The 27,787-nt window shown below is 39.2% G+C and overlaps 1 protein-coding gene across 18 annotated transcripts; it reads right to left on the bottom strand.

Moving 5' to 3' along the window:
• Nucleotides 1-1,102: 1,102 nt before the first annotated feature.
• BCLAF1 (BCL2 associated transcription factor 1) lies at nt 1,103-26,717 on the bottom strand. Of its 18 annotated transcripts, none has more exons than XM_064413582.1 (15): nt 26,246-26,395; nt 21,385-21,523; nt 20,276-20,349; nt 19,177-19,269; nt 18,182-18,299; nt 16,448-17,353; nt 14,359-15,030; nt 14,092-14,261; nt 11,182-11,287; nt 10,203-10,287; nt 9,350-9,525; nt 8,026-8,206; nt 3,673-3,819; nt 1,879-2,088; nt 1,103-1,738 (listed from the first exon to the last, which is right to left on the bottom strand). In XM_064413582.1, the coding sequence occupies exons 5-15, from the start codon at nt 18,283-18,285 to the stop codon at nt 1,733-1,735; spliced, it is 2,763 nt and encodes a 920-aa protein (XP_064269652.1). In that variant the 5' UTR covers nt 18,286-18,299; nt 19,177-19,269; nt 20,276-20,349; nt 21,385-21,523; nt 26,246-26,395; the 3' UTR covers nt 1,103-1,732. The 18 variants fall into 18 exon arrangements, with proteins under 18 accessions (XP_064269652.1, XP_064269662.1, XP_064269650.1 ...); XM_064413592.1 differs by lacking the exon at nt 19,177-19,269 and having other exon boundaries at nt 16,448-17,005; nt 17,105-17,353; nt 18,182-18,305; XM_064413580.1 differs by having other exon boundaries at nt 18,182-18,305; nt 26,246-26,394.
• Between the last annotated feature and the right edge of the window lie 1,070 nt (nt 26,718-27,787).

Genomic DNA, 27,787 nt, shown 5'->3' with positions numbered 1-27,787 from the left:
GTTTTGCTGAGACGTCCAAAGAATACTCTGTTTATCATTTCAAACAGCTATTAAAAGATGCACTGTACATGTAAAAGCAAATCTGGCAACAACAGTTTACTTGGGCTAAATGTTTTACAACATAAAGAGGGAATGACTTTATTAACTAACTACTACTGAGTGGCAAGTATTGTTCCTGTTTCCCTTTCTACACAGCTGCTGGCAAATCAGCACAACCTAAAATATAGTTTCTTCAGCTACAGTGATGATTGTTTTGTTTTCCTTCCTTCTATTGTTTAATTTGTATGGGGGAGTTAACTACTTCCTAGGAGTAAAGCAAATAAGAAGGCATACATTATATAGGTATTTAATACAAACACCTCTATCAAAGCTTTTCCTTATTTCCCCTGCTTTTAATGGTATTATGCCTTTCAATGGGGTGAATAAGAACGACTACACTTTTAACTTCACATATCATTAAGATTTAGTTTATCTACAGCATTTTGAGAAAGAGAAACAAAGTAATCTTGTATTACAATGTTGCTGTTCTGGTAATTCAAGTATATTACTTTAATTCTTAACATTCTAGAGGTTAAGTGTGTAACTACCACTAAAACTAAGCTTGAAGGTTTGTTTTTTGTTTTTTTTTAAACAAACCAAAACCCCCTCCAAAAAAACAACAACAAAAAACAAACCAACCAAAATCCCCTTAATATCTGCACTTCAGCTACAAAAATTCTTGCAGCACAATTATTAGAAATCAGTGTTGAAGAAAGTAAGATTCATTTCTCACATTTCTGGTATATGAATTATATTTACAAATTCAGGTTTTCACATCTCTTGCTTTATTTTTTTATTTTTTTCAAGATTTTGTGGTGTTTTGTTTCTCTCCTCCCACCTGCTCCTGCCCTGCTCTCTCACTTTAACTTAAATGCTGTTCACGCGAATGACTCACTCTTGCCGGATTACACACCCAGAGATGCGACCTCACACAGAGAAATTAAAGAGGCAATTCTAACAAAATGTAAAAAGAAACTGCTAAAAAAGAAGCTAGATTGGTACTGACACCAAATTAAGTGTTCTGCTGATGACTAAGCTATCAAAAAATACACTTGAAACTCACTGTAGTTTGTATATGCATATGTATTTCTTAGGCTACTAAAGAAGTGATGATTTCACCGCTTAAGTAAAATTCTTGCTGCACCCTTGCAGGGTGAAATAAGAATCCAGGTTTATCACTATGTAAATGTGATTCTCGTGAGCTAACATACAATCAGCATTTTGCACAACTGTTTGTACTTACAGTGTGACTGGATAACCCTTAAATATAGTTCTTACAAAAAGGCAACAGAGAAGTAGTGATAGTTTATAAAAAATGCTGCTCCAAGATTTTAGGTGTGCAGAACTGTAAGTTTACTTCAGAATAAAACACAGACATAGGGGAGAATCAAAACTTTTAGAGTTGTACTTGACCATATATTTGAACAAAGCAGAATTACACTGCATATAACAAACAGTAAAATTTCTTAAAAGTTGTTACAAATATTTAACTTTCTACCTGTACGATCATTAACATAGTTTACTATATCATGATTTTTTTCTAAAGGCTTAAAACAAAAACAATCTCTCTAAACTACTTTCCAACAGTAAAGTTTAAGTAAAATGCTTACATTCATTTGACAACAAAAAACATATTAAAAATGTTGTGTGGGTGGTGCAAGAGCTGCTCTTTCAGCTACAACTTTCTTCCGGCTTATTCCTGTGGAAAGAAAGAAAACAGTCTTGTTGTAAACTGTTAACAATCCAACTCCAAAACCTTCAAAGTGATCCCAACGTGCAGCCAATTACTCGGCATAGTGCAAATGAACCATCTAATCTGCAATTCACTGAACAATTTACCTTTTCCTCTTTGCGTCTGTCCTTTTCTTCATTATTCTCAATTGTTTCTTCCTCATCTTCCACAATTCCATCCCCTTGATATTTGTCGTGTGTCCACTTCGGACTGCTACCTGACTTTTTGAAGTTAAAACGCCCTCTGCCACGCTGGAAAGTACCACGGCCTCTTCCTCTTTTGGCCCAATAATCCACACCATCATCTCTGTCATCATGCTAAAATAACACCAGAAAAAAGAGTAAGGTTAGACACCTCTTAAATGTATCCCATAATGTTAGTATGCTATAGGAAATGTATAAAACAAAGTAAATGTTAAAAAGTTCTCTTCAGATTGTAATTATTCTTAAAAGGCATAATGCTCTAAATAAAACCACCATACAATGGTTTGAAGAGCCCTTATTCACTGTGGGTCTACTCAAATGTTAGTAACAAATCACTTGTCTGTAACTTACACTCAGTCAGAATTAAGAATTACTAGTTTTGAGGGGAAAAAATTGTTACTTTGAAAGAAGCTCTAGAAAAGTGCTAGGTTACTTGAGCACAAAGGGAGTTCTTTCTACTTCATAAGAAGAGGTAACTGAAGGCAGTTTTCAGAAAATCTGCCCCACCAGCACAATGTAGGGCAAATTAACTTCAAACTGTTTAAGTCTAACATTACCAAACATTAGTTGAGTTCCTCTGGTTAATAAGCCTAAAATTTGCTGTCTAGCTACCAAATACAGCCTTATACAGTTAGGTATGTTCTCACAATCATTTCACACACTGCATGAAATCTACAAACCATTATTTAATATAAAAAATGTTTCTATTTAGAATGGTGAGGTACACTTGCTTCAACATATGGTTTTTTAACTTGTGATTTGGAAAGAAGTCTGATCTATTAAATATTTATCACACCCATATAATACAGCTTACACAGAATTAGTTGAAGGGCAGCTTATTTAATTTAAAATATTTTTAGAAATTCAAGTTTAATAACTAAAATTGATTGTTCCAGTATCATGAATAGGTTATCACATCTCTGTTTACAGATCAGAAAAGATATGTCTATGAAGACAGAACTCCTTAATGAAATATCTGAATTGTGACTGCATTATTTTTAGTTACCTGTTAACATATTTGTGACAAGCTATAATGCCATAGGAGAAGGTCTTAAGCTCATTACTTATAATTTTTCAATGATGAAACAATATCCTTCAAAGTTTCTATTGTTACAGAAATAACCGGAGCAGAGGCCACACATCCAGTGTACTGCACTACTTAGAGTGATTACATCAAGGGTCCTCCTTTCATAATCATAATCCAGATGGGAGAAAGGCATCAAAACTGTGGTGATTTTCTTATGGCTATCGCAGTACTCAGAGCAAAGAACTGCTTGTAACAGTCTGCCTATGAAAATCCACAAATACTGTCAGCTTTTCCTGATCTTTCACTTCTGTAGACCTCCAGACCAATCTAAGACAAATCTCAAATGTCGTACAGACATAAATCCAGGAAAACGCAGCACAAACCTTTCTGGTTTAAAGTTGGGTTTTAATAAATTTTGTTTGAACCTGCCTTCTTCCCCATTCCCTGATGAAGTTTTTGAAGATAAACTCCATGTCAGGCGTCAGTTACTGCCAGCCTGCTGCAGCAAGATGAAAGATAAGCAGAACCAACCACTACAGCCACCCTGATATTCTCACAGTTACTCTTGCCCCTGTCCATACATGCATGCTACTTCTACACTTGTAGAAAGTTTGGGGAAAAAAAAAAAAAAAAAAAAAGCATGCATAAGACATTGAGTTCTCCACACCCACCAAGAAGTATTTCTTGCTTTTTGGGGTATATTCAGGATCCCATTCCTCTTCCTTCGGTCTCTTCTGAAAAGTAGTATTTGAGTTGCTGGGACCAGTATTTGTTCCAGCAAAGACTCCTCTGGCTCTTCCTCTGCCCCTAATTCGAAACTGATTAACCAAGATGTCATTTAATCCATTTACATAACACCATAAAGTAGAGTCAAGTTCTCTATTACTGAAAATACTTTCTGTGCTTAATTACAATATCTGCAAGTGGAAAAACCATTTTCAAATTCACATACTACCTTAAGTAATATATTCAAGCATTCATTTTGAAATAGTGATTCTATTAAACTTAATTGAAACACATTTGAATTCTTGGCGTCAGTTCACCCACAACCACTGAAAAGAAATTTTGACTGCTAGTAAACCAGTGTGTTGCAACAAAAGGTCACAAGAAGCTTCTGAAACTGTTCAGACAAAAAGCCAGGAGGAAAGCTAGACTGAAACAGGGACAAAACTGTCAGGGGGAAAAGAGAGGTATTTATGGAGTCAATTGAATAATTTATGAAAAGGTGATTCTGGAATACATACTAACAGCGCACTTTTCGCAGGAGTATACCCACTGTGTGTTACTCAAGCATTTTTAACTGAGATTCAAGAATGTACCTTTGGCCAAATTACATTTCAAATGAGTAAATTCTTTACTCAGAAAATGTCAGTAGCATGTACTGTGCAGAGCAGCAATGCTTAAAGTGAAAAGGAGTGTTTTAAATATTCTTTATAATGAATCACTGGGGTTTTAAAATGCTAGGCTAGTGTCCTGGGTTGGCTATATGATGCTTGTGTCCCCAGCTGTCTGTTCTGTTTATGCTGGATAATAAGTTTGCACCTTGAAGACTGGTTCTGAGAGCGAAGGGGGGAGAGAAGGAGCGTGCAGTTTGTTTTCGGACACTGCACTCACTCCTCCACATTCCTGCTCCTGGACTGCGTTGTCTGTGGATGGACAGACAGCAGGACAGAGCTCTTTTTTGCTTTTAGTTAGTTTCAGCTAGCTGAGGCAAAGAAGTTCCCTGGACTGTGGGATTTTTTTCTCTTTTCTTTGGACATGTTTAAAGCTGCTCTAGACTGAACACCAAAGAGCACCAGCAGCTCCACCTGTGGCCCACCAGGCTGGGCCTGGACTGTAGCATTTCCAAAGCCAGAGGGACTGATAAGAGACTGAGTGAGCCAAGCTGCAACTCAGGAAGGGGACTTTTCTGAGTTTGTCATTGCTTTTGGAGTGGGAAGAGGTTTCATTGTTTAATATTGTTCAGGCATTATTGTTTAACAAACAGTTTTTTCCACCTTTCACCAAGGAGGTTTTTTCTTCCCCAAACCGGCGGCGGGGGCAATTGAATCTGTTTTCTAGAGGAGACCCTTGGGGGGTTCTCTCCCAAATTTGCCCTGAACCAGGACAGCTAGAAAGTCTCACACCAAAAACCATCCTTAACTCAGAATACACTAGGTAGTAATGTATACAGTTATCTCAGCATGTAAATACTTAGCTTGTAGAAAACATTAAATGAGTTTATATCCTTCATCGAAGGGAAGAAGAAAGGTTAGTTTGGGAAGATAAGACTGCTAAAAACTGCAGTTATTACGGAACACAATTTCCAAAAGTAACCTACTTAAAAACACAGAACTACATCTTCAGAGTAATAGTATAAAAATATGACTGGAAGCTAATTTATTTGTTAAAAATAAGCATGTTTCATAAACATAAATTAAAAATATATATAATTAATGAACTCAAAAGGTAAGTATTACGCATACTTAGTTCCACAAAACTCCAGAACTTCTAATGCAGAATTATGCTGGACAGATTTAAAATTACTCTGAAATCAAACAGACTGTAAAACAATCTGTAGAAGGCTCATAAGACCTATCCAATACTCTGGGAGAAAAAAAAAAACAATCAAAAAATTGTTTGGAGAGTCATTAGGAAAGCAACAGACTAACTGTACAAGAGAGGAGATAAGATATGCTTTCTTGATTTCCAACAGCTTTACAAAACTAGGGCACAGCAAACTGTAACCTGGGGGAAGGGGCAGGGGGCAGACAGAATTATGACAAGATTAAAAAAGAGAAAAAAAAAAGGTATCAGCATTTCCTGGTACTCAGTGCTGTGATCAGATTCCCTTTAAGAAAAACATCTACAGTTTTCCTCTCCATTTTATTAATGCTTCCCTGTACCAAATCATCTTTCAGGTAAAGAACTACAGGACATAAAATCTACTATGGTGTAATCTTTATGGGTTTGTTTATTAGAAAGACTACCACAAAAAAGACAAACGTATAATTTCTATATAGAACTCACTTTAAACAGAGCTGCTACACAGAATTCTTTCAGATATGGATACTAATGGCATTGCCATTGAAAAATTCTAATTATCCTTACTTCTGTGTCCATATTTGAAAACTATTCATGATCCTTATGTATGGGAAGCCTAGAATCCAAGAGAATTGTGTACCAGCCAAAGTTAGTGAAAAAACATTGCTGACTTAACATTAGCTTGCTGGATAGGGAAGATTTTACATTCTCCAAAGCTTCCTGTTAGGAGAAAGATTCAAAACCAAAGCATTTTATTTACTCCAGAAGCAAAGCAGTACTCACTGGAATGCAGCCACTATTAGCCTGTATTTACAAACACATTCCTACGCTACCTGCTCTGTGTTTTTTGATACCATCCAAGATGTATCCCTAAAGAGGAGATCTGAGTCAGCAGTTGGCCTATTTAGATTCACCTGCTCAGACACTTTGTTCCAAAAGCCTGTGTGTGACCATGTATGTTGTTAGGGAACATTAATCTGTTATCACTGCACAGACCAAACTGGCAGTCAGTAGCAATTAAACTACTAGAAATCTATTAATGTTCCAGTTCCCATCTACCTCAATTGCATGTAAAGCAGCACCTCTCTCACAATACACACAATCTGGTTTTATAAAGCAGGAAAGCTTCAATGACTTACAAGTTTTCTCCCACTAAATCTCCTTGAGAGGATATGGAGTTTTAAGCTCTCTTTTGTTTAACTTCTGTTTTGTTTGTGCCATTATTTTACATAGCTAGAAATTGTGCTGACAGTCATATTTGATGCCTACACCATCCAGAGATTTATATACTTATGCCACATAGTTCTATAGCATAACTATATAAAAAATAAGAAGAAAGGAGGAAATTATAAACTTCTAGGAGGAAACTATAAACTTCTAGTGTTAGAAATTTAGAACTTTGAATTTTCCTTTAGGTAGCTACAGTTTTTTAAATGGAGGATTCAAGCCTCAAGTGTTGGCACATGCCACATGCATTTCAGACACCCTTATGTGTAGTTCAAAACTTATTTTTTGCATGACTGAACATTTATACTAAACACTGCACTTCAGCATTATTTGGTCTTAATTACAGGCTACATTAAGGAATTATTGTTCAAGTATGAAATTACTCCTACTTATTATGTAAAACAGTTTTTCCCAACCTGCATGGAACTTGAACTTTTTTGTGTGTTTAGCTGTGGTTTGGAGGTCTGTTTTGCTGTGCTGCTTGGGGATGGGTGTGTGGTGTCTATTTGTGGGTTGTTCTGGGTTTGTTTTTTTTATTTGGGCTGTATGGTGTTTTTAAGTGCTCCCTATCTTCTTCAAGGCCTTCTTTATTGATTCCTAGTTTTTCCAAATGCATCTACATTTCCCAATGATACATCAACAATTAAACTTTCAGATTCTGTGTTAATGTAAGTTTTTTTTGTGAAGACTATAGTGGTCAATATGCCACTTTCCAAATCACAATGCTTAAATACATTCTAGAGGTAGATCAACAAACTTTCATGCTCAGTGGCTAGTCCAAGCCAAAGAAACACAAAAAAACCAAGTATACCATCTCCTCAATATAGCTGTTTCAAGGCTGACATTTATTTTTAATTATGTGCCATTCTCTACTTAAAAAGTTGCAGGCATTACACACAAAGGAGTGCAAAATCAAATCAAACATGAGAGGGAAAAACAGGAGCTGCAGGGAGCTAAGGGTTATCAGGACTTAAGACTTACAGAACAGTGAATTTTCAGATCCTGTCAGGAAACAGTATTATTACAGAAGAGCAAGGAATAATTAAGAAATCCTGTTCCCAAGACCCTTATATCATGCTAATGCATATTTATAGACCATTCAACTGCTACTGGAGAGTGATGGGGGAAAAAAAGAAGACTCAATATTTCAGGTCTAGTAAAGACCTCAAGTCTAGCCTAACATGAATCACTACAACACTCCCTCATTTCCTTTTTACAATATTGCCATTGGTGAAGTGTTCATAATCTGGGGAAAAAATAGGAGAAAAACTTACAAAGGTGCCTCTTGGCCTGTTGACTCCTGCAAAACCAGAGTATTCTTTCTGTTCATGGTGGGTTTTGAACTCTTCATCTCTTTCCTTCTTGCAATCCTTTTCTTCTCGAGAACTGGATGAGGAAGAAGATGGGGAGGAAGATGGGGAGGACCGAGCACGGTCTTGGTCTCTTTTTTGTTTACTGAAAAATAAAAAAATATACTATGTGCTATTTTAAACGTACTAGATAGTCTGTAACATGCTATACTAAACCGGGTCTCTATTTTATGAAAAACTAACCCCCTTCTGGTTATAAAGTCACACGTTACATATTTGACATATTAAGCAAAGTATATTTCAACTTTCCAGCCTCCTCTGACACATTTAAGTGCACTAAATGCATATTATTGCTGGTGAGTTGGAAAGCAGCAGTCTGCAAACTGTAAAGATACAACTTTTCTAGATTCTGATGCCGTGAAGAGATGCTGTTAACTTTTAAGATCTGCCTTTCTTCTGAGGTAGAAAAGCAGAAGTTAAAGGGAAAAACCCCTCAAGGTAAAGTTTTACAGTAACTTGACACAGTTCAGTTTGCACACTGTTGTGAGGTATATGGTATGGGCTTCCCTACATAGATGGCTGTAGGGAAATTAGCCAGTGGAAGAAAATGTGGATACCAAGTCAAAGTAAGTGGGAAACAGGAGTGTAAGTAAAAATTCACTTTATATATATATACAGTACAAAGCAGGGAAAAATTCCTACAGCAAGACTTTTAGTAGCCCCATAGTGACATTAACTTGACCCAATTTATAGGATTTTAGCATTTCATTCAAAGAAAGGTCATACCTGAAGTAACTCTTACCACTTCTACACAGTATCCACTGAGATATGCTAACATTTTTTTCTTAAAACAGCCCACTGGCTTTAGATAAATTTAGAAATTCCCCTTCTCACCCATGTTAAAACCTAAATATCAGTAAAATTCTCATACTCTGGGTGTTATGAGTTGAAAAAGTGCGGAATCAAGCATAACGAACCAAAGTTCTTACACAAACTGTTTATAGAAATGTACTGCATTGAAGTCCAACCTCCTGATGTAGCCTGGATAATAGGACAGATTAATTTGTCATTTTTTTTTTCAGTGTTAGCTTGCTATTCCAAAGTTTTTGTCCTCATCCACCATAAGCCGTGTAAAAGACAGATAATACATATTTGCTGTAAAACAAATAATTTTAATTGTTTAAAATTAAATGATCCATTATACATTGAAAATTGAAAGCAATTAAGCTTACAATTACAAAAGGCTAATTAGAAGCTAATATCCTCTACAGGGACATCAAATATTTACCTGTCATCTTTGTAAGATTTGTAATCCTTGTAATCTTTTGGAGCTTTCTCTTGCTTTCTTGACCCACTGGATTCCCTGGAACCCTTTGAGTCTCCTCGCTCTTTACTTCGTTCTTTTCTACGCCGGTCAATGTCATGCCGAAGATCAGCAGAATCACACCTTAATTTTTTATCTCCCTGTAAACAAATATATATTTTGCAACAAAATATTGAAATAAAACATCAAGAGAATCTCAGTGAAAAGGCAAGCTGTGCATCAATTTAAATATAAAAAGACAGAATTTATCTATTTTTCAACAAACTTCAGCACACAAACTGACTTTGCCCTTTACATGCAATGGCTACATCTAAAAAAAGAACAGCTAAGAATTTCAGTCTCAAACAAGCATTCCCATCAAGCCAATTGGTGCCTAGTTTTTGGTGATACAGACAACAACAATACATGGCTTGAAGAGATAATTAAGTATTCATTTCCTCTGGTGAATTGTTTTTAAACAGAGTACAACCATCTTTGAGTTCAACCACACTACTCACTGACCATCTTGGTACTTCCCTCTGCCCCAAACCTATTCTTTGTTCTTGGACAGCTTACTGGTCAAAAAACATGCAAGAAGAAAGGAAGCATGGCAAAATACTTGACCTTATGTGTCATGTTATTAATATAGCAAAATCACACTACATAAACCAGCTTCTTGGTAACATGTTTTACTCAACGGAAAAAAAATTCTAAATGCAAGTACTGTAGGTACAATAAATACAATTTTGTATTTTTATACAGAAAACCAGAGATGAAGTTGAGATTTAAAATGAGACTAAGTTTAGAAGCACAGATAGGACATGTACTTAGAACCTACTTTTTGACTTTCTTCCTTAAAGACTCTCTCTTCATCCGTTAAACGGGTATGCTTCCTCAGGGTACTTGGAGAGATGTCAATCCTCCTAAATGTAAAATAAAAGCAGTGTCTTGCCATACACGTACGTGACTGTTAACAGCATCAGACATTTCATTTCAAGAGAAAATTGACAAACCAGGCATTTCTGCAGTAGAATAAACTTTTTGCATTATTAAACCTCACCATCAGAAGCAGACTAAAAATGCATCACAGCAGACTATAAATGAATCACAGTTCAGTTTTGTGTAAAGTACACTAAAAACACAAATACAGAAAACAGGCAGACTGGTGTTTCACATTTTAAGTACAGCTTGGAAGACAGAAAAAATGTTTAATTATTTATTTCCAAAGGACCAGTATATGTAGCCAGTTGAAAGCCCACTCCCTCCAAGAAACATCAGCACTATGACAGTTTGCTGTAAAGTCAAAAGTTTCTTAACAAGAAAAACTGTGAAGTTAGATACTGTATCCTCACATGCAACACAAATACAGTACACTGCATCATAAAACTAGAGCACATGATCAGACACTATATCTGCATGCCTACCTTCTTACCTTTTAGATTCTCAGATTTTTCAAAAAACTGCTGTAAATTAACACACACAAAAACTAAAGTAGTATGAGATGGAACATTTCACACAGGGCTTCTTTTCATCTTCAAGACATATGCCCCTCAATATTTGAGCACTGCATGTGAGAGAAGTAAATATATCCCAAATGAGATACAGAGGTAGAGAAGACATCTGTTACAAAACCACAGATGAAGCCAGACCTGACTAAGATGAGTTCTCTTTTACAGAAGGGTTTTGGGGTTTTTTTGTATTTTGTAATTATACAAATTACCTTATCCAGATTAGAAAAAGTATTTTGGGTTCTCAAAAGAAATATTAGAAGACATTATTTGAAACACAAAGCATCTGCATATGCAGTTAACGTATACCTATGTATTTCTGGGCTCTTTTGTCGGGTGCAGTGCTCTTCAGTTGCTTTTTGATATGCAGTGAACCTCTCATTTAGGGTCATTCCAGCCGACTTGAAGTATTGCTCTGTTGGTTACAATAGAAAAAGCACTGTTTCATTAGCTTCATTCAACTGACACATATTCTACTCCTGACAGAAAGGCAAGTAGCAGGCAAAACCTACAGTACTTTCAATAAATTTATCAGGACAAGCAAATGTGGCGTTTTCCCTATTTTTACACACACTGTAACCCAAACAAAATAACAGTGCACAGCATCACTGCAAGTCTACTATGCCATGATTATATCACATCTAATCCAAGCATCATTTACTGATTGGACTTGCTCATTTTCAGAGATGTTTTCCGCTAATGAGAAAGAGCAATTTCTTAAACTATTATTTTATGCTTTGCCCACAAGAGAAAGTGAAATTACTTTTGAGACCTTAATATTTGCAGCAAGTACACTTTACCATTTATCTCATCTCTAATTTAAAATAAGAATTAGTGAAAACATTTAAGTAATGTACACTTCAATAACTACATGAATGACCTAACAACTTTTTTCTTAAAGGAATACAATTTCTTGATTGGGTGATGATAAACAATACAATTAACACACCTATGGCATAAATAAACTCATTTAAGCATCTGGCATCTTGGCAAACTTGACAACTCCTCTGACAAATTTTCTCCTTCCTTCAAATACAATTAAATTAGCCACAGCAAAACTCAGTTTTTAAATCAGCTCAACAAATGTGTTTAAATGTAATATAGAAATACATAAAAGTCATGAGCTATGAAATGTTACATATGAAGCAAGCTATCTGCTTAACAGGTCAACATACATCTGTATCAACTTACCGCCCAGCATCCAGCATTTGTCTCATAACCAACCATTAAAACTTGAAACGGCCACTACAAGGGTAGTGCCTCAATCATAATTCCATCAAACACAGGAATTTGAGCTAGTAATTCTGTTTTTATGCCATTTTTGCCAGGAAGACAGAAGGTTCAACTTTGCCTGTTTGGCATCTGTATCTTTCAACAGCTATTTTACTTTTGTAACATGGATTTTGCCATTTCAAAACACATTCCAGGACCTAGTTACAATGAAAAAGAAAACATCACTGGGCATTTTCAGCTCTACATTAATAAAGAGCTGTTCAGACTGGTCGCATCACACCAATAATGAACATAACTTTAGTTTGTCAAAAAAGTTACAAAAATTCTGATCACAGACCACAGTAAATCTGAAACTTAAAGAGATGTTCTGCTTTCAAAAATAACCATAACAGTACATATTCTAGTAACTTGACCAGACAGGCTGTTAAATTTATAATATATTTAACATACAAAAATTTACAGAAAAAGTCTATTCTGTGATCAACATGTGAGAGTTCCGCAAGTACTATTTTCACCTACAGCTACATATGTATCATATAAGCAAAAAATTTTCAGAAGCTCCCACTGGATTGAGTCTTATAGTTCTTTACACATCAATAAATAGATATGTTCACAACAAATCATTATACACTCAACAGGTATCCCAATTTTTTTTAACTAATACATTATTGTAGTCCCTTATCGTTGACTATTACTAGGTAAGTAAATAAATATGAAGGAAATAACTTGGCTTTAGTAATCTGAATTACGTCAATAAAATCGAGATTTTTAACTGAACTCAGCACATAGTTCTAGCACACAAATCTCAGCAATTTTAGCAGGCAATGCATCTTAAAAACAATGCTTACAGACAGGTTCACTGAAACTGGTAATTAAGCATTTCCACTTTTCCCTTTACTGCGGTGATATGGCAAAATTACTTTCACCAGCTTTGTCTTATCTTAGTTACATTTAACAAAACAGCAAGACAACAGTCCAGTGAAATAAAGCAAATGCTAGAGAAAAAAAAAAAAAAAAAAACAACATTCAAAGAACACTCCCCAGGGGATTTTAGGAATTATCTATTGTCCCATAAAAAAACTTAAAGAGGATATGACCTAACTGAAACATATCTACTTTGATGTATCATATGGTCCAGGTTTGGATTTCAGTGGTTTTGGGGGAGGACTTTTGTTCTGCTTAGTTTGTTGAGGGTTCTTCTTGGTGTTTATAGAAAACAGCCACTACTACTGTTATATCAGAAAACAATTAGTGTATAACTCATTTAATGGAGGTTTATTTAGCCACTGCCAAGTTTGTGCAAATGCAATTCCTGAAACCATTATCATATAGGAATAAAGCACATTATAGCCATGAACTTTACTACCATTTAGAATACAATTTTTATTAAATCTGAGAAAAAAACAAACAAACAAACAAAAAAAACAACAAAAAAACCCCCAAACAAACAAAAAAAACCACACAAAAACCCCAAAACAAAACAAAAAACCAAACAAACAAACAAAAAAAACCCACACACAAAAAAACCCCACCTTCTAATAAGAATCTGGAAATGACCTCTAGAGTACTCCAAAAGGAGTTATTTACAGTCCATTGTTATTTACAGTCCAAAGACATCTCTCAACCCACATCACAACATTTAATATAAAATTGTATGGTAAACTCATTAAAATAAAATTAGAAAAACTGACCAGTGTATGTTTAAAGTACACTGAAGAAATTCAAACTTTCTATGCTACCTAGGACCAAAAATTTATCCAGAAACATAGAATACCTGCTATTATACTCTACACTGCTTGTGGGTTTTTTGTCCTAGTTTCTGTGACCATTATTTTTCTAATTATTTTCATGCATACCTCAACAGGAAGGAAGTCTGCATAAATCACAACATTAGAAAAGGTTTGAAATCTTCCCGTACTAGAAATGGCAAACAGACTTAAATGATCTTGTCAAACACATATCTGGTAAAATAAATGAAACACATACCTTTGACATGGTGAACCAAGGACACAATGTGCTGAATAAATGACTCTGATGTGCTTTTGCTGGCCTGTGGCAACTTAATGTGGTCAAAGATGGATCGGAACTCTTGCTCCTTCTTGACGGAATGGACAAGTGTGCTAGCAAGCAGCCTGTCTTTAGTCAAGGAAGCAGGTCTAAAACGCATCAACAACAAAGAAACCACTCGTTTAAATAAATACGAACAACACTGCAGGCAAGTGGAGAGCCACACTGTAAAGTGGAATAATTTACCTATTGGAATCATCAAGAGGTACTGGTGCCATTTTGAGTTTAACTTCAGGACGATGGGAGTCACTGGCTATCATTTTGATCCTAAGTGGGCTCTCCTCTCTGAAGGTGGATTTTTCTCTCGCATCCAGATTCTTGTGTAGAGGAGGACTGTAATCAAAGAGTTCTTTGAGCTTTTCAGACTTTACCTGCTCAGGTGACTGAGTTTCTTTCTTCATCATTAGTCTCTCAGAATTCTTGTCTTCTTCCTTGTGCTTATCTTTTGTTGCACTAGGCCTTTCCACTACATAGCCAGTCTCTTTAAGCTTATAACTTTTCTCATCTCTAAATCCATCGCTCTCTCTATTGCCCTTGATTGATATTTTAGATTTGTATTTGGTTCCTTCCTCCTCAGCATTCCGGTGAGATGTAGTAGGAAAATTTTTACCCTGATCTGCCAGGACAGATTTTCTGAACTGTCTGTAATCCTCTGTCTCCTCTGCGTCCTCCCCTTCAGAGTCATTAAACTTTTCCTTCCCAGTCTCTTTATCAACAAAAAAATCTAAAGTTTCCTGTTCCTCCCATTCCCTTTCTCCCTCTGTCCTCCCTTTTTCTGATCCTCTCTCCTTCTGGGCCTCCTTCTCCCTGGTATTACCCCTATCAAGCAGGTATACTCTAGACTCTTCATCTGTGTACCTGTGGATAGCAAAGAAGAGACTGGTAACTCTGGATTGCATTCATTCCAGTTCACTCGCATTCCCCTTTTGTGTCAATTCCACACCAAAAGAAGATGAACATACATTCCTCTGAGCAATTAACTTTAGCATGCAATGCTTAGCACACCATTAACACTGTATACACTGTCATTTATGCACTAATGGAGGCATCTGAAGAATATAATGCCTTTCTGTAGAATGCCTAGAAATTTACTTGCTTGTTTTCTTAATCAGTACCCAGTTTCACATTCTCTCTCATTACACTAGTAATTTTTTCCATCAAATTCACATGGTTTTTAAACTCAGACTGCAATTCATTTTTGCACTTCTTTTACTGAAAGAGTTGAAGTAATGGCATAAAAAAGTGAATTCTTTTCAAGATCCTGCACATGACTAAGATAATTCCACAATCTGGCACAGGTTTAGTGCATTCACTATACTGTGCTCAAGCAGGGAACCATTAGAAGGCAGCTCTCCTAAACACAGAAACACACCAATTAATTATTCCAGTCACTGCCTTATCTGTATGCTACGTTCACACAGGTTCTAATACGTTCACCAACTCCAACACATCTAATGCAAGTTGTATTTTTGATCTCCTAAGCAGCCATTTTTTTACATAATAAAGCACTGACTAGACAAATTAATTTAAAAGTCCACAATCAAGCCTATATAGCACAGTCACAACTTCTCTAACTCTTTTTGTAAGAAATCCACTGAAACGCCAGTCACATTCAAAAAGAACAGTCTAACATCAGTATGGCTTTAACAACTTTCAAAAATTACTATGTCAACCTTGTTAAGAACAAATTGAAGAATTTTACATTCATTGGAATATATACACTGAACTTCCTTCATCAACATCAACAGCATTATATTCCTAGAATACCGACACCTACCCTCTTTGATAAGTAATGCAATTCAAGACATCGAAGTTTTCATACTGCACCACACAATTAGCTAATTGATGCTGTTTATGTCAACATAAAGAAACTATTGCACAACACTGACATTTCTACACTTCCAGAATACTTGCATTTCAAACTACACAAAGTATTAAAATTCTGAAATACCTGAACAGAGTTCACTATCAAGCCAGCAAGTCTGATGCACTATTCTAATTAAGATTTTTCATAATAGCAAAAAACTGACAATAAACCATAGAGGAAAAGCATAAATCAATTCCTTCTCAAGGATACTTGAGTCTGTACTACCCAGTATCCAAGGCCTTGAAGCATCCTAGCAGGAAAAGGCATATGTATCTTTCAAGCACAATTCCAACTGGACTAGTATTACTAGTCTTCCACAATGCATTTTCCAAGGTTGTGGTAATGATCTTGATGAAACTCTAACAATATTTTTAAGAGGCAACAGTAGGCTTATAATTTGGTTCTTACCTTTTCATAAACTTTCCACCTTTTGCAGTTTCCTGTTCACCACCCTCAGGATAAAACGAGCGCACTCGAGCCTCCTCACGGGGGGCACTCTGTGATGGGATTGTCTTTGCAGGGCTTCTCCTCGAAGGGATATGATGCAATGGGCTATTCTGAGAAGGACTATAGCGGCTAGAACCATTTCCAAGAGAACCAGAGCCAGATCTCTCAGGACTATGCTGAATGGAATGGGAATGCTGAGGTGTGTCCTTTGCTGAGTGGGCTGTGCTAAGCAGAGGGGCATCAGAGCAAGACGAACTCTGACTAGGTGGGGTGGCAATAGAAGGACTATGGGGTGACCTTGGACTGTTATCATACGCTGAAAGGCCAGGCCAAATGTCGCCAGAAGCTGCTGATGATTTGTTAAAATCGTCAAGAGGCTCTGATGGGTCGTGTTCAAATGTATCTTTCTGTTCATCTTGTGATTTATTTTTCATGGGACTGTCTTGCAAAGGAGCCCCTTCCGTTTTCTTTGCCTGCTTTTCCAGAGATGCGCGTCTTTTGGAAGAGACGGGTGATTTGCTGTATGGGGATGAAGAACGAGATGAAGAGGACCTGGGGGACCTGGAAGATCTGTAAGATCGACGAGACCTGCTCCGGGACCTCTGGGAAGACACCGACCTTCGTTTTGGACTTCTGGAACGGGAGCGGCCACGCCTAGGGCTTCTGGAGTGTCTTCGGTTCCAAACAGGCCTATAGCCTCCACGATGGTATCTACCACCTCCTCCTTGGTAATACCCTCTACCTCTTCCTCTGTAACCATAGGGACGTCTCATTCCTCTATTATTTCTGTAATCTCTGCGATAATCTCTAGAATAAACACGATCTCTGCTTCGAGATCGGGAATACGTCCTTGACCGAGACCTGGAACTAAAATTAAAAATCAAACATTAATATTTTACAACTGGAAAACCTGAGGAAAAAAAAAAAAAAGAAAAGAAAAAGAAGTGTCTTGATGCAAAATGCTAGATTTCTCAAAATGCAGTCAGAAGGTAAAGGATGCAGACTCCTGGTCTTTAAGTAACTTCTACAATCTCTCTTATTTATTATTTCTGAAATAAATTAATTATAATAAGCATGTCTATACTGCTAAGGACTGTGAAACCTGGCATCATGTAGTTAAGACACTACCAGCCTCACTGGTCTCCCCAGACATTTCATTAGAGATCATCACCTCTCTGGAACACAGCATCCAGTTTCTCAGCCACCACGGTTCACAGTGTAATATGCCAGCCTGTGCATGGCACCAGCTGAGGGAGTAAATTCAACTGACCCACTCCTTATAGGAGATGGTAATGTCCACTAATAAGTAAGATGAGGAAAACACTGGAGGCAACTGAGAAGACAACATAAAGCTTATTTACTGAAGCCTTAAGTTACTTCAAATATGAAAAGTTTAATGAGAAATAAAAAATTACAGGGAAAGCGACTAGATAAAGAAAACATCATGTAAAGCAGAAGGGAAGAATCAAACTGTCCAGAGAACGTGAAGAACCACTACCATTCTGAAGTTATCCTGAGATACAGGAAAAGGGGGAGAAAAAATTAAACAGAAACTACATTCAAAGCATAGTTTACCTACTGCCTAAAATGAAATAGGATTCCAGGCTCACTTCTGCCACAGCATCATGCAAGTGAAAACCAATTCATGGACAAAAACTAATACACCAAATCACCTTTTCATGCAGTAAGACTTACCTGTATCTCTTTTTTCTTGAATGTGATCTGGATCTTGACCTAGAGCTGGACTGAGATCTGGACTTCGATCTTGACGAATGTGATCTAGAATTAGATCGACCCATTTTTGCCAGTAGATCTACTCCTTCCCAAAAGTAAAAGCAATGAGAGGGGGAAAAAATAGAAGCAACCATTTAGTATCCATGTAAATGATATAAATGAACAAAATTTGCATCTACTAAAATGACACTATTAGAAAGTAGTATAGCATTAGCTAAACAAAAGAGCTTTGAAGACAATGTAAGTACATTTATTAGTAAATTTAAAACTTAACCACATTTTAAAGAATTTAACATTGCTGCAGTGCACACAATTTCTCTGAAAACACGAAGTGTAACAGTAAAGGTTTTTTCCAGATTCAACTGCAGACAGATCCTGTAGGAGAAAGGAAGCAGCAGAAAATGAAACATTTCTGCAAATTAAGGCAAGAATAATGTAACTCCAGACATCTTAATATATCGTAAGAAAATTCTAGCTATTGTGTGGTTTATACTTCTCTTGCATTTCCAATGCACTGCTCCTTCTCCAGGAGGAGCTCACAGTCCTCTACAATGCAACACTCACATGAGCAAAGAAAAAGCCCTGAAGTGTTTGGTCCAGCAGTTGTTAATTTGACCCACAGGCATTATTTCTTTTAACCATATGTACTAAAGCTCATCACTCTTGATCTGAATTTCCACTGCTCAAGATGACCATGCTGCATCTTTTTAGATTAACTTAGCTTTTTAACCTACATGCAAAATGCACAGCTAACTTAAAGATTTTGACAACTGGTTGAACAATATGGCTTGCAACAAGATTCAACACGCTTCAGTACAAATTAAGCTATGAAAACTACAACTGATTATAAATCAATGACAACTAAAAGAAAGTAATTCATAATAAACTATAATTTCTTCTGATGTACAGTCATAACAGATATTTAGAATTAGTGCTAACCATAAAAAAATACACACCTTTTCCTTTTCTTTTCGGATCAGTGGCTAAAAATCCCCAATTTAATTAATAAAAACTTTGACCCATTACCATTTTCTTTTGAAATTGCCCAGCTTTAAAAAAAAAACAAAAAACAAGTGTCACATTAGACAACCTGAATAAAAGCTATGAACAAGTAACTAGACATTTTCAAGCCTCTCAATGCTCAATTATCATAGTTTAACAATAAAATTAAAACAGAAACTGAAAAAAAATCAAACATTTACTGCTTGTATTGCAAACAGGCTTTAAAGCCTAAAATTACTGTATCAAAAATTCTAGCTCAACATAACAAGCACTTTTGCTTATATAGTCTCTCATTACCTTGGTGGTATTTCAATTATGTTAAGATAAAAACAACATTAGAGTTTAAATTAAAGTTACCAAAATTATAGAGACTTTAGACACATCTAAGAGAGCCCAAAAGAGAAAAGTAGATGAACTTTTCTCCTATCAACTGGTTCCTCCTGCCCCATATGGCCTTCCCCATGAGAGTTCGGATGGCCTAAGAGATGTAACCTCATCTGAAATGAGCCCAGCAAAAACCAAACTTAAAGCAGACTTCCATGTAACTCAGAAAAAACTATTTACCTTGGCGAAGAAGAGTATGTTGAATGCTCTTTTTTATTGACTCCTTCCACTAAAAAGCAAGTTTGCAGAACCTATACTCTGAAGATATTTTCTAATTCATTGAATTCAATTAAACTTACAGAAAATGGCTTGTAATCTGTTACAATACTCACAGGCAACATAAATTTAGACCTTTTAAACTGTTTAAGACATGCCAATTTTCCAAGAGCGACAGAAAACAAAAGCTGGTGGGGTTTTTTTCTCTGTTACAAGTAATTATTAAACCAAGCATCAGATGCACAATGTTTATAATATAACTCTTATAATATTACTCAATAATTTAAAAATTATTTGCATTCTATGTATGACAAGTACAGTTGATCTTTACAAGACAGTTTTATATACTGTAGCTTCTTATGCAAGCATAAAATTTAGGAAGGCAAAACAAGATTTAATTTTCAATAGCTGAGTTCAATCAGAACATTTAAAATGGACTTAAGCTAAACTTACCTCAAACTGTTAGTCGGTGTCAATGAAGAAACTATTTCAAACCTCTGTATTTGTGCTTTCAGCAACACTGAGTCCTACAGAACAAAAAGTGAGACTGTCAAAGACACAAACATTTGCTAAAAGGAAGCACCTTTTTGCTTAAACAGGTTCAAACATTAATCTCATGAAAAGACAATACAAAAGAAATAGCAAATTTACTCTTGGACTCAGTGATGCTGCACACCAAGACTGGAGCAGCTCAAGAGCCAGCCACTGCCAAGTGGCAAATCCCTTTCCATGTATGACCACTCCTTCCTCAGCCCTGGTAACAGGGCCGTGTAACACATTATCCTCACCTTCACAGCAGCCCTGACAGCCTTCATGCAGGTCCTCCAGTGACCAGCTCTTGATACCTAGAAACCACTTTCATTTAACTAGGTTATCCATGTGGCTTAATGAAGGGCCAAACTGAGCTGGATTGTGGAGCAAATAACAGCATGCAGCCAGAGAGAGGGAGGCAAAAAGGACAGTGGCAAACTTTTAGATCAGTTCGAGCTCTAGCACACAGCTCTGCACTTCACTAGAGCTACGTTACTGGGGAAAAAAATGGGGATGAGAACTCTGGCCAGTGGTGAAAGCTTTATCTTTAGGTTTCTCTTGCAATATTTACAGAAACATTACTCTGGTATAACTTCTAGTTTAAAATGCATACATGTATCATTTCACCTAAAAAGCGAGCATCTTCAAGAACCAGCTCTTCCACAGTTACACAGAAAGGAAGCATAACTGTAATAACACAGCCAGTCTCACAGGTGTGAATTCTTTACTGGCCTCAGCTTTTCATTACCTCCAAGCCTTAAGACTATGTACACTTGTAGACCAACCCAACATGAAACACACTTTTCAATTCCACTCAAGCAACAAAACAGGGATTTTATCCCAGTTCTCCACAGACAGGCTGGATCTTCAGAAATTCTGCAGCTCAACAATTCAATTCATTAAATCCAAACGCATAAGACATTGACTGCTCCTAAAGGACATTTCCACACTTGTTCATAGGTGTTTTCTTCATCTAAAAGAAGAAATGTAGCATTTGTGTTCATAAACACTGCTTTCAAAAGTCCACTTACCATTCACTAGTAGTGACCAAGATATTTCCAATTTCTACAAAACATATGCTTTATTAAGATTAAGTTTTTACTTCTCATCATCAGCAAGCATGAGTCTCCGAAGGAGCACAGTAGTGTATCGGACCATTTCAGATTTTGTCTAGACAAAAGGCGAGATGGTATTAGCCAGTAAAGGGTAACGAAGGCATTCAGAAGTCTAGTACAGAAAAAGCAATACAAACTTCAAGTTCAGGCTGGTATGTTAAATGAATACTTATATAACCTACGTTTCTGACTTAAAACTGGTGTTAGCTGAAATCCCAAACCCTAATTCAGATAAGTCTTTAGATCCTGGGGATATATAGCAAGATAGCTGCTTCACTTTTAAAACCACTAAGTAGAAGGTAGGATCTTACATTACCATAACTCCAACTCTGGTTGTGACTTCTGCAGTCTTAGAAATATTTTCTAGTAACTGGCAAAAGTGAAAAGTAGCCATACTTCTCTGTTTTTAAACAACACATTAGCTATACCACATCCAACCCTGGCAGTTGAAACATACCTGCTACCCTTTTCTCATTTAAGTTTTTTAAGATGAGTATGGATACAATGCTTTAAAAAAAAAGAACTTCTAATAAAAAACCTTAACTACTGAATAAAAAAACATTTTACTATTTGCAGCTTTTGCTTCCATTTAGTTGTAATAGGTAAAACCTTGACACACAAGACCCACTAATCCAAACAACATACAGGACCAGAAGTGAAAAGACTACATAGCTGAGGTTTTTTTGTCCATGTAAATATTCTCACAATAAGCAAGAATCTAAAATTTTATTAACCTTTATTAAAGCTGATTTAGAAAAGAACTGAGGTAGTACCACAAGTATTTAGGAAAACAGCTGTCTGTGACAGTCAGCTCCGACATGCTGCACACCTTCACAGAAAAATACCCATCCTCAGAGCACCACGGCTACAACATCCTGGTTCACAGCAGCACATGAAATCACCCACAGCCTCTTCCTGCTCATGGCAGGCTGGAGTGGCTACACCACGTCAAATAAGGGCACAGTAAAGGGCAATAAAAAGAGGTCAAAGCATCATTTGTTGCTCTGTCAGAAGAGGCCCCCGCTCGGCCAAAGGTGTGCATCAGCAATGTGAAAAGGTGTCATCACGATCACCCAGCATTTTTAAGAGAGGACCACAACTGCTAGGAACATGGCCTGTGCATGAAACACCAGGGCTGTAATCCACACACTTCTTTTCCCTCACTTTCCACCCTACATAATTGAAAGGAGATGCTTGGCTCTCAACCATTCACTGCCATGTTAAACAAATGTGGATTTTACAAAGGAAGCTGCTGCAGCTCCACAGAATAAGGTGGCTCTGCTAGTTTAAAGAAACAGTCCCATCTCTCCTAGCCTGTGTTTCCTCACATTCCTGATGATCTCTCCTATGCCAGTCTAAGTATTTCTGCACCCACATACTGGATCACTTTCAATTCAACTTTTTTTTTTTTTTTTAAATTTGGTTCATTACACAGCCCACAAACACTTAGGCCAACACAAGGAAATTGAAATAGCAGCCGGGCAGGACTGCTTCTTTTGGCAGCACCACAAACTTAAACCTTCCCTGAAACCAGCTTGGCACAGCCTCGAGAAGCAACAAACTTGGTGGTATTTAAGATTTTTAACAATACTTGCAAGCAGCTTTAAGAATAAAAACCAAAGCAACGAAAACCCCACAAACAAACAAAAAACCTCAACAAAATAAACACACACATCTAAAGTCAAAATAACTGAAACCAAACACACCCAAACAACCAAGACTTAACGCAGAAACTACGTTTTCCAAAAATTGGCTAGTCCACCATCTGTCAGTTATTGAATCACATCCAGATAAGTTTCTTAATGAAAAAAACAACAGGATCTTTGTGTTGTATATCTTGTTTTTGCTTGATGGTCGCATTTGCTGGCCAAGATTGATTGAAGACACCCAATCAGGCTTATCCCATCACAAGCAACACAATAAGAAAGTAAGTGACACTGTCAGCATTTGCTATATTTAATAAAAAATAAAAAGGACAAGGAAAATGGTAATCAATTCCTTTTATATAGTATTTTAGGAGTCCTCACTACACCGCTGATGTTGGAGTTTTGTCAGAGTACACAGACTGTAGATACAACACATCTCTCAAGCTGCTTAACAAGTTACACATCACATGGAAGTTTAAGACATTGTAGGACAGTTATACCCACTTTCACTAGCAAAACACTGCTTCCTCTTAGATCCATTACTTTAGCTACCCTTCCTTTACAGCTGTTTAGTAGTCTGTATTTCTCTTGCTTAAAACATTAGTTGAGAGCTGTCAGGTAGATTTAAATAAAAATCTTGTTTAAGTAATTCGCAAGCTGTTGCCAAAATGTGTTTTCATTCAGAGATTCAGGCTTCAAAAGACGGGACGATTATACAACCATGACAACACAAAAGTCTTCATAAAATTCCACAGAATTTGTAATAGTTTCTCATAATACACCCACAGAAATAAAGGAAGTCAGTCTTAATGAGACAGCACTGTAAGTCATCTATTCAGCGCTTGCACATCTGCTGTGCTTTCTTATCCACTCTCTATCCCCCCTTTTTTTTAATGTCCACAACTCTAGCAGTGGCACATCACACATAGTAATAGAAGGCATTTCACAGTCACACCCATCCTACTTAGATCATCGGCGACTTGGATTCCTTCAAATAGTAAAATTCCATGGCAAATTTGCCCAAACTATCTTGTTATATACAAACAGGAGGTGGGAAGCCCTACTTCGTATGTCGGAAATATAATGGAAACAGTAAAACACACAAAGGCCTTTTTCCCCCCAACTCATTAATTTCTATACAGAAAATAAAACAAAATATTTGTAAATGAAGTCAAAACCCAGCAGCATCCTAGTAACATCAAAATACCTCTGCAAAACTGTCATATGATTGTTAGCTGTCTTTTATGTAATGCTAATGGCAAACAAAACCATGTTTCTTCTCTAACTAGAAAAACAAAGAAACCAAAGTGACTGAGAAATGGTTCCACACACAAAAAGGAATTAGCATGCTTTTGGACACACACAGTTTTGGACAGCCTTTGTTATCTTTGTGTGTGTGTTTTACACACCGTGTTTTCATATGCCCTCACACCACGGTCTCCCCAGTCTCTGCTATGAACTACACAAATTGCTGCTGCAGAAAAGGCAATCTTCCCACCCTCATTTGTTCCAAGGCTGACACCCTCAGAGGTGCTTGGTGGGCTGCAGCAGTGATCCATAAGAAAACTACTCTGGACAAAAGCTGCCTTTTCAGGCACATCACCTCCCAGATCCCATTTACCACAAAGCTGCACGGGGCCAGGGCCAGCACAATGAAAAGCAAGCAACGCGCTTTTTCCGAATACCTTTGGGAGAAACTCTCACACAGACAAACAGAGCACTTGCTTCAGCAGCTTTCTTCACCTACCTCCGCTACCTGTAAACAAACCGCAAATGTTCTCTGGCATTCCACAAACCCTTACAGCACTACCTCTCCTTGACAACCAGCCTGAACATAATCCATCCGAATATCTGCACCCTAGCTCCAAACAGCTCCCTGCTGATTTTTTTTCTAGATTCCTACGACTATTTCAAGTTTTCTGCATTCTCTTCTTCATGGCACGTGCTCCTACCTCCTGCCCCCAGGATTGTGCCAGCCCCAGCCCCACCTGAGCTGCTCCCCACAGGCTGGCACGCTGAAGCCTTGCCCAGGACAGCGGCACTCCAGCTCCGAGCACCGACAGAGGTAACACCGGGCCTGGGCCGGCCATTAAGCACAGCCCGTCACTCAACATCAAAAGCGACAAGTGGGAGGATGCAATTCTTACTTTCCCTGACACAAGACAGATGCAAGCCTGGAGCACACCTCAGTGCCAAAACCATTACCCCGTCCTCATTTTCCTCGCTTTTGTCCAAAACAACGTGATTATCAGAGAGGAGGACGAGGAGGAGGGAGGAGAAAAGCAGCTAGACAGCATTTTCCTGCAACTCCACGCTGTTTAACTAATCCCTCCCACACCAAGAACAACTATTCTACGTGATATTTTTATACATTGCATTGCTTAAGCAGTGACTACTCGCAGAGTCAGGAGCACCTTTGTTTTGCATGCCCTCACGTCTTTCTGTAGTAAAATTTAACTGTTCCTCTGAGGACAAAACTTTGATCGCCGAGATAAACAAGTGATGGGTTGTAGCGACTTCGTAAAGGATCAACATGAAACACAAAACAAGAGCCTGATTTTCATAGAATTAAAGGCGAAAAGTAGGGGGTTTACAAAGCAAAGGGGAAGTAACGGGAATGATCCTGCAATGGTTGCACAGTACAGCACAATCAAGACTGGCAACACAATAGACCCTTTCAGCGAGGGGCATAAAACCCACGGCGGTCCCTCACGGGGTTTTGCGGGCATCTGCAATCAGGGCACGAGAGGCGCAGGGAGGCGTGGGGTACCTCAGGCACCAGCGCCTGAACCACAGCCATGCCCGAAGGGAAGTTCCTCCAGCCACCGTAAAGGCTCATCCAGCACCGGGAATCATCCTTTCTCTCCGGCACCGTTTCCCTCAGCGTCACACCCACAATGATAACGGGCAAATTTAACATTCCCGTAACCAGCGCTGTGCCACCCCATCCCCCCGGGCCTTCCCGCCTCCCCCGGAGAGGCCCACAGCCAAAGGCCGCGCACCCGGGGCGCAAGCCCAACGGGGCGGGCCGGCCGCCCACTCCCCACAAACCCTACACCCCCATCCCGCCAGGCTTCCAGGAGCGCCAAGGCAGCTCCGCTGCCGCCTCCCACCGCCCCTTCCCCTTCTACCTTCGCTTCCCGGGGCGCAGGGAGGAACGGCACCGGCTCGGTCCGGCTCCCGCGGGAAGCAGCGGCCCACGTCAGGGCGGTGACGGCGACCGCCCGTTCCCGTCCCGTTCCGTGGGCTGGCGCGGGATAATCGGGATAATCGGGATAATGGCTGCGGAGCGCCGAGGTCACGCGGCGCGGGAAGGCGGGACGGCGCGGCGCGCGAGCACCGCGCGCTGGGGGGCGGGGCCGGGCCGGGCTGCTCCCCTCAGGCTCCCCCCGCCATCTTCCCCCCAGCCCGGGGCCACCGCCCCGCCAAGCCTGCACGCAGCCCCTCTACCTCCGCCCTTCTCTCACCTGGCGGGCGGAACTCCCGGCGGCTCCGCTCCCTTATGGCAACCGGGCGGCCATTTTCCGTCTCGTCGGAGGAAGAGACGTGAAGCCCGCGGGGAAAAGCAAAAACCACCGAGAGGGGCGGGGGGGGGGGGGGGGGCGCGGGGGGCTGCTGCCGCCGCCGCCGAAACGTCACTTCCGCTCTGGGCGGGGAAGCGCCAGCCCCACGCTCAACGCCCGAGCGCCATCTTGGTTTCGGGTACCCGTCCGCAAGCAAGATGGCCGCGGGCGGCAGCCCGCCCCCGCCGGGCTGTGCCCTGCCCCGCGCCCGGGGCTCCGCGTCCCGCCCGCCGCGGGCTCCGGCTCCCCCCGCACCGCCGCGGCTAAAAGCTGTCGCCTCGTATCCTCTCGTTCCCCAGAGGGCGGCGGGAGCAGGTCCCCCGGCCGTTGCCTGGTTACCTGTGGGCGGGTGCGCGTCCGTGCAGAGGCGCCACTCGGACGGGCCCGGCGCAGGCGGCGGCTCGCTCACAGCGGCGCTGGCGGGCGCTGCTCCGCGCCCCGGCAGCGAGATGGCGGTGCCGCGGCGCTTTGCTGCTGCAGCGCCCGGGCGGCCGTGGCTTGGCTGCGACACAGCAGCGCCGCGTTCGGGGAGAGCGCGCCCGGGAGGCTTCTGTGCCGCCACGGAGATGCGGCCGAGGGCTGCGAGGGAGCAGCCTGGGAGTGATGCACGAACCCGTGTGTGTGCGCTGGCCAAGTGCTGCAACTCACAGAATCACACAGTGTTCTGAGCTGGAAGGGACCCGTTTCGAGCCTGACTCTTAGCCCTGCACAAGGACAGTGCCAAGAATCACACCATTTACTTGAGAGCGTTGATGAGCAGTTCACACTTTTTGAATCTTACACGGCTGATTTATTTTTTAGAAGGCTATTGTCTATTCTTTTTTGAGTCAAGAAACATAACCAAAAAAAAAAAAAAGAAAAAGAAAGGAAGGCACATGCCATTTTAACATGAGTTTTGTAAATTCTGGGGACAATGAGTGGGAGGCCGCCAGAAGCAATTTATGGAAGAAAAAGAGGCATAGAAGATGAGAAGAAGACATAATCCCCAAATGCTTTGCTGTTCCATGTGTAGGCAAAGTGATTTGCTGGTTAGGTCTGTTTATTGTGGCTATTAAGTTTTTTGAAATGTAGCCTTCTGTGGAGGCAGCAACCAGTGAGTAGTTGGTGCTG

Source organism: Passer domesticus, chromosome 3 (genome assembly GCF_036417665.1).
Source record: "Passer domesticus isolate bPasDom1 chromosome 3, bPasDom1.hap1, whole genome shotgun sequence".
Taxonomy (NCBI): Eukaryota; Metazoa; Chordata; class Aves; order Passeriformes; family Passeridae; genus Passer; species Passer domesticus.
The sequence above is the reverse complement of the archived record's forward strand: the minus strand, read 5'-3'. Positions and strand labels throughout refer to the sequence as shown.

What these genes read in the sequence shown, in the direction of transcription:
- BCLAF1 (XM_064413587.1), bottom strand. Translation starts at nt 18,285, where the DNA reads ATGGGTCGATCTAATTCTAGATCACATTCGTCAAGATCGAAGTCCAGA. An exon ending in CCTCTTGATGATTCCAATAG is followed by an intron (nt 14,262 to 14,358) that starts GTAAATTATTCC and finishes GATGCGTTTTAG; the next exon opens with ACCTGCTTCCTTGACTAAAG. An exon ending in AAATCTTACAAAGATGACAG is followed by an intron (nt 8,207 to 9,349) that starts GTAAATATTTGA and finishes TTTATTTTTCAG; the next exon opens with TAAACAAAAAAGAGACCAAG.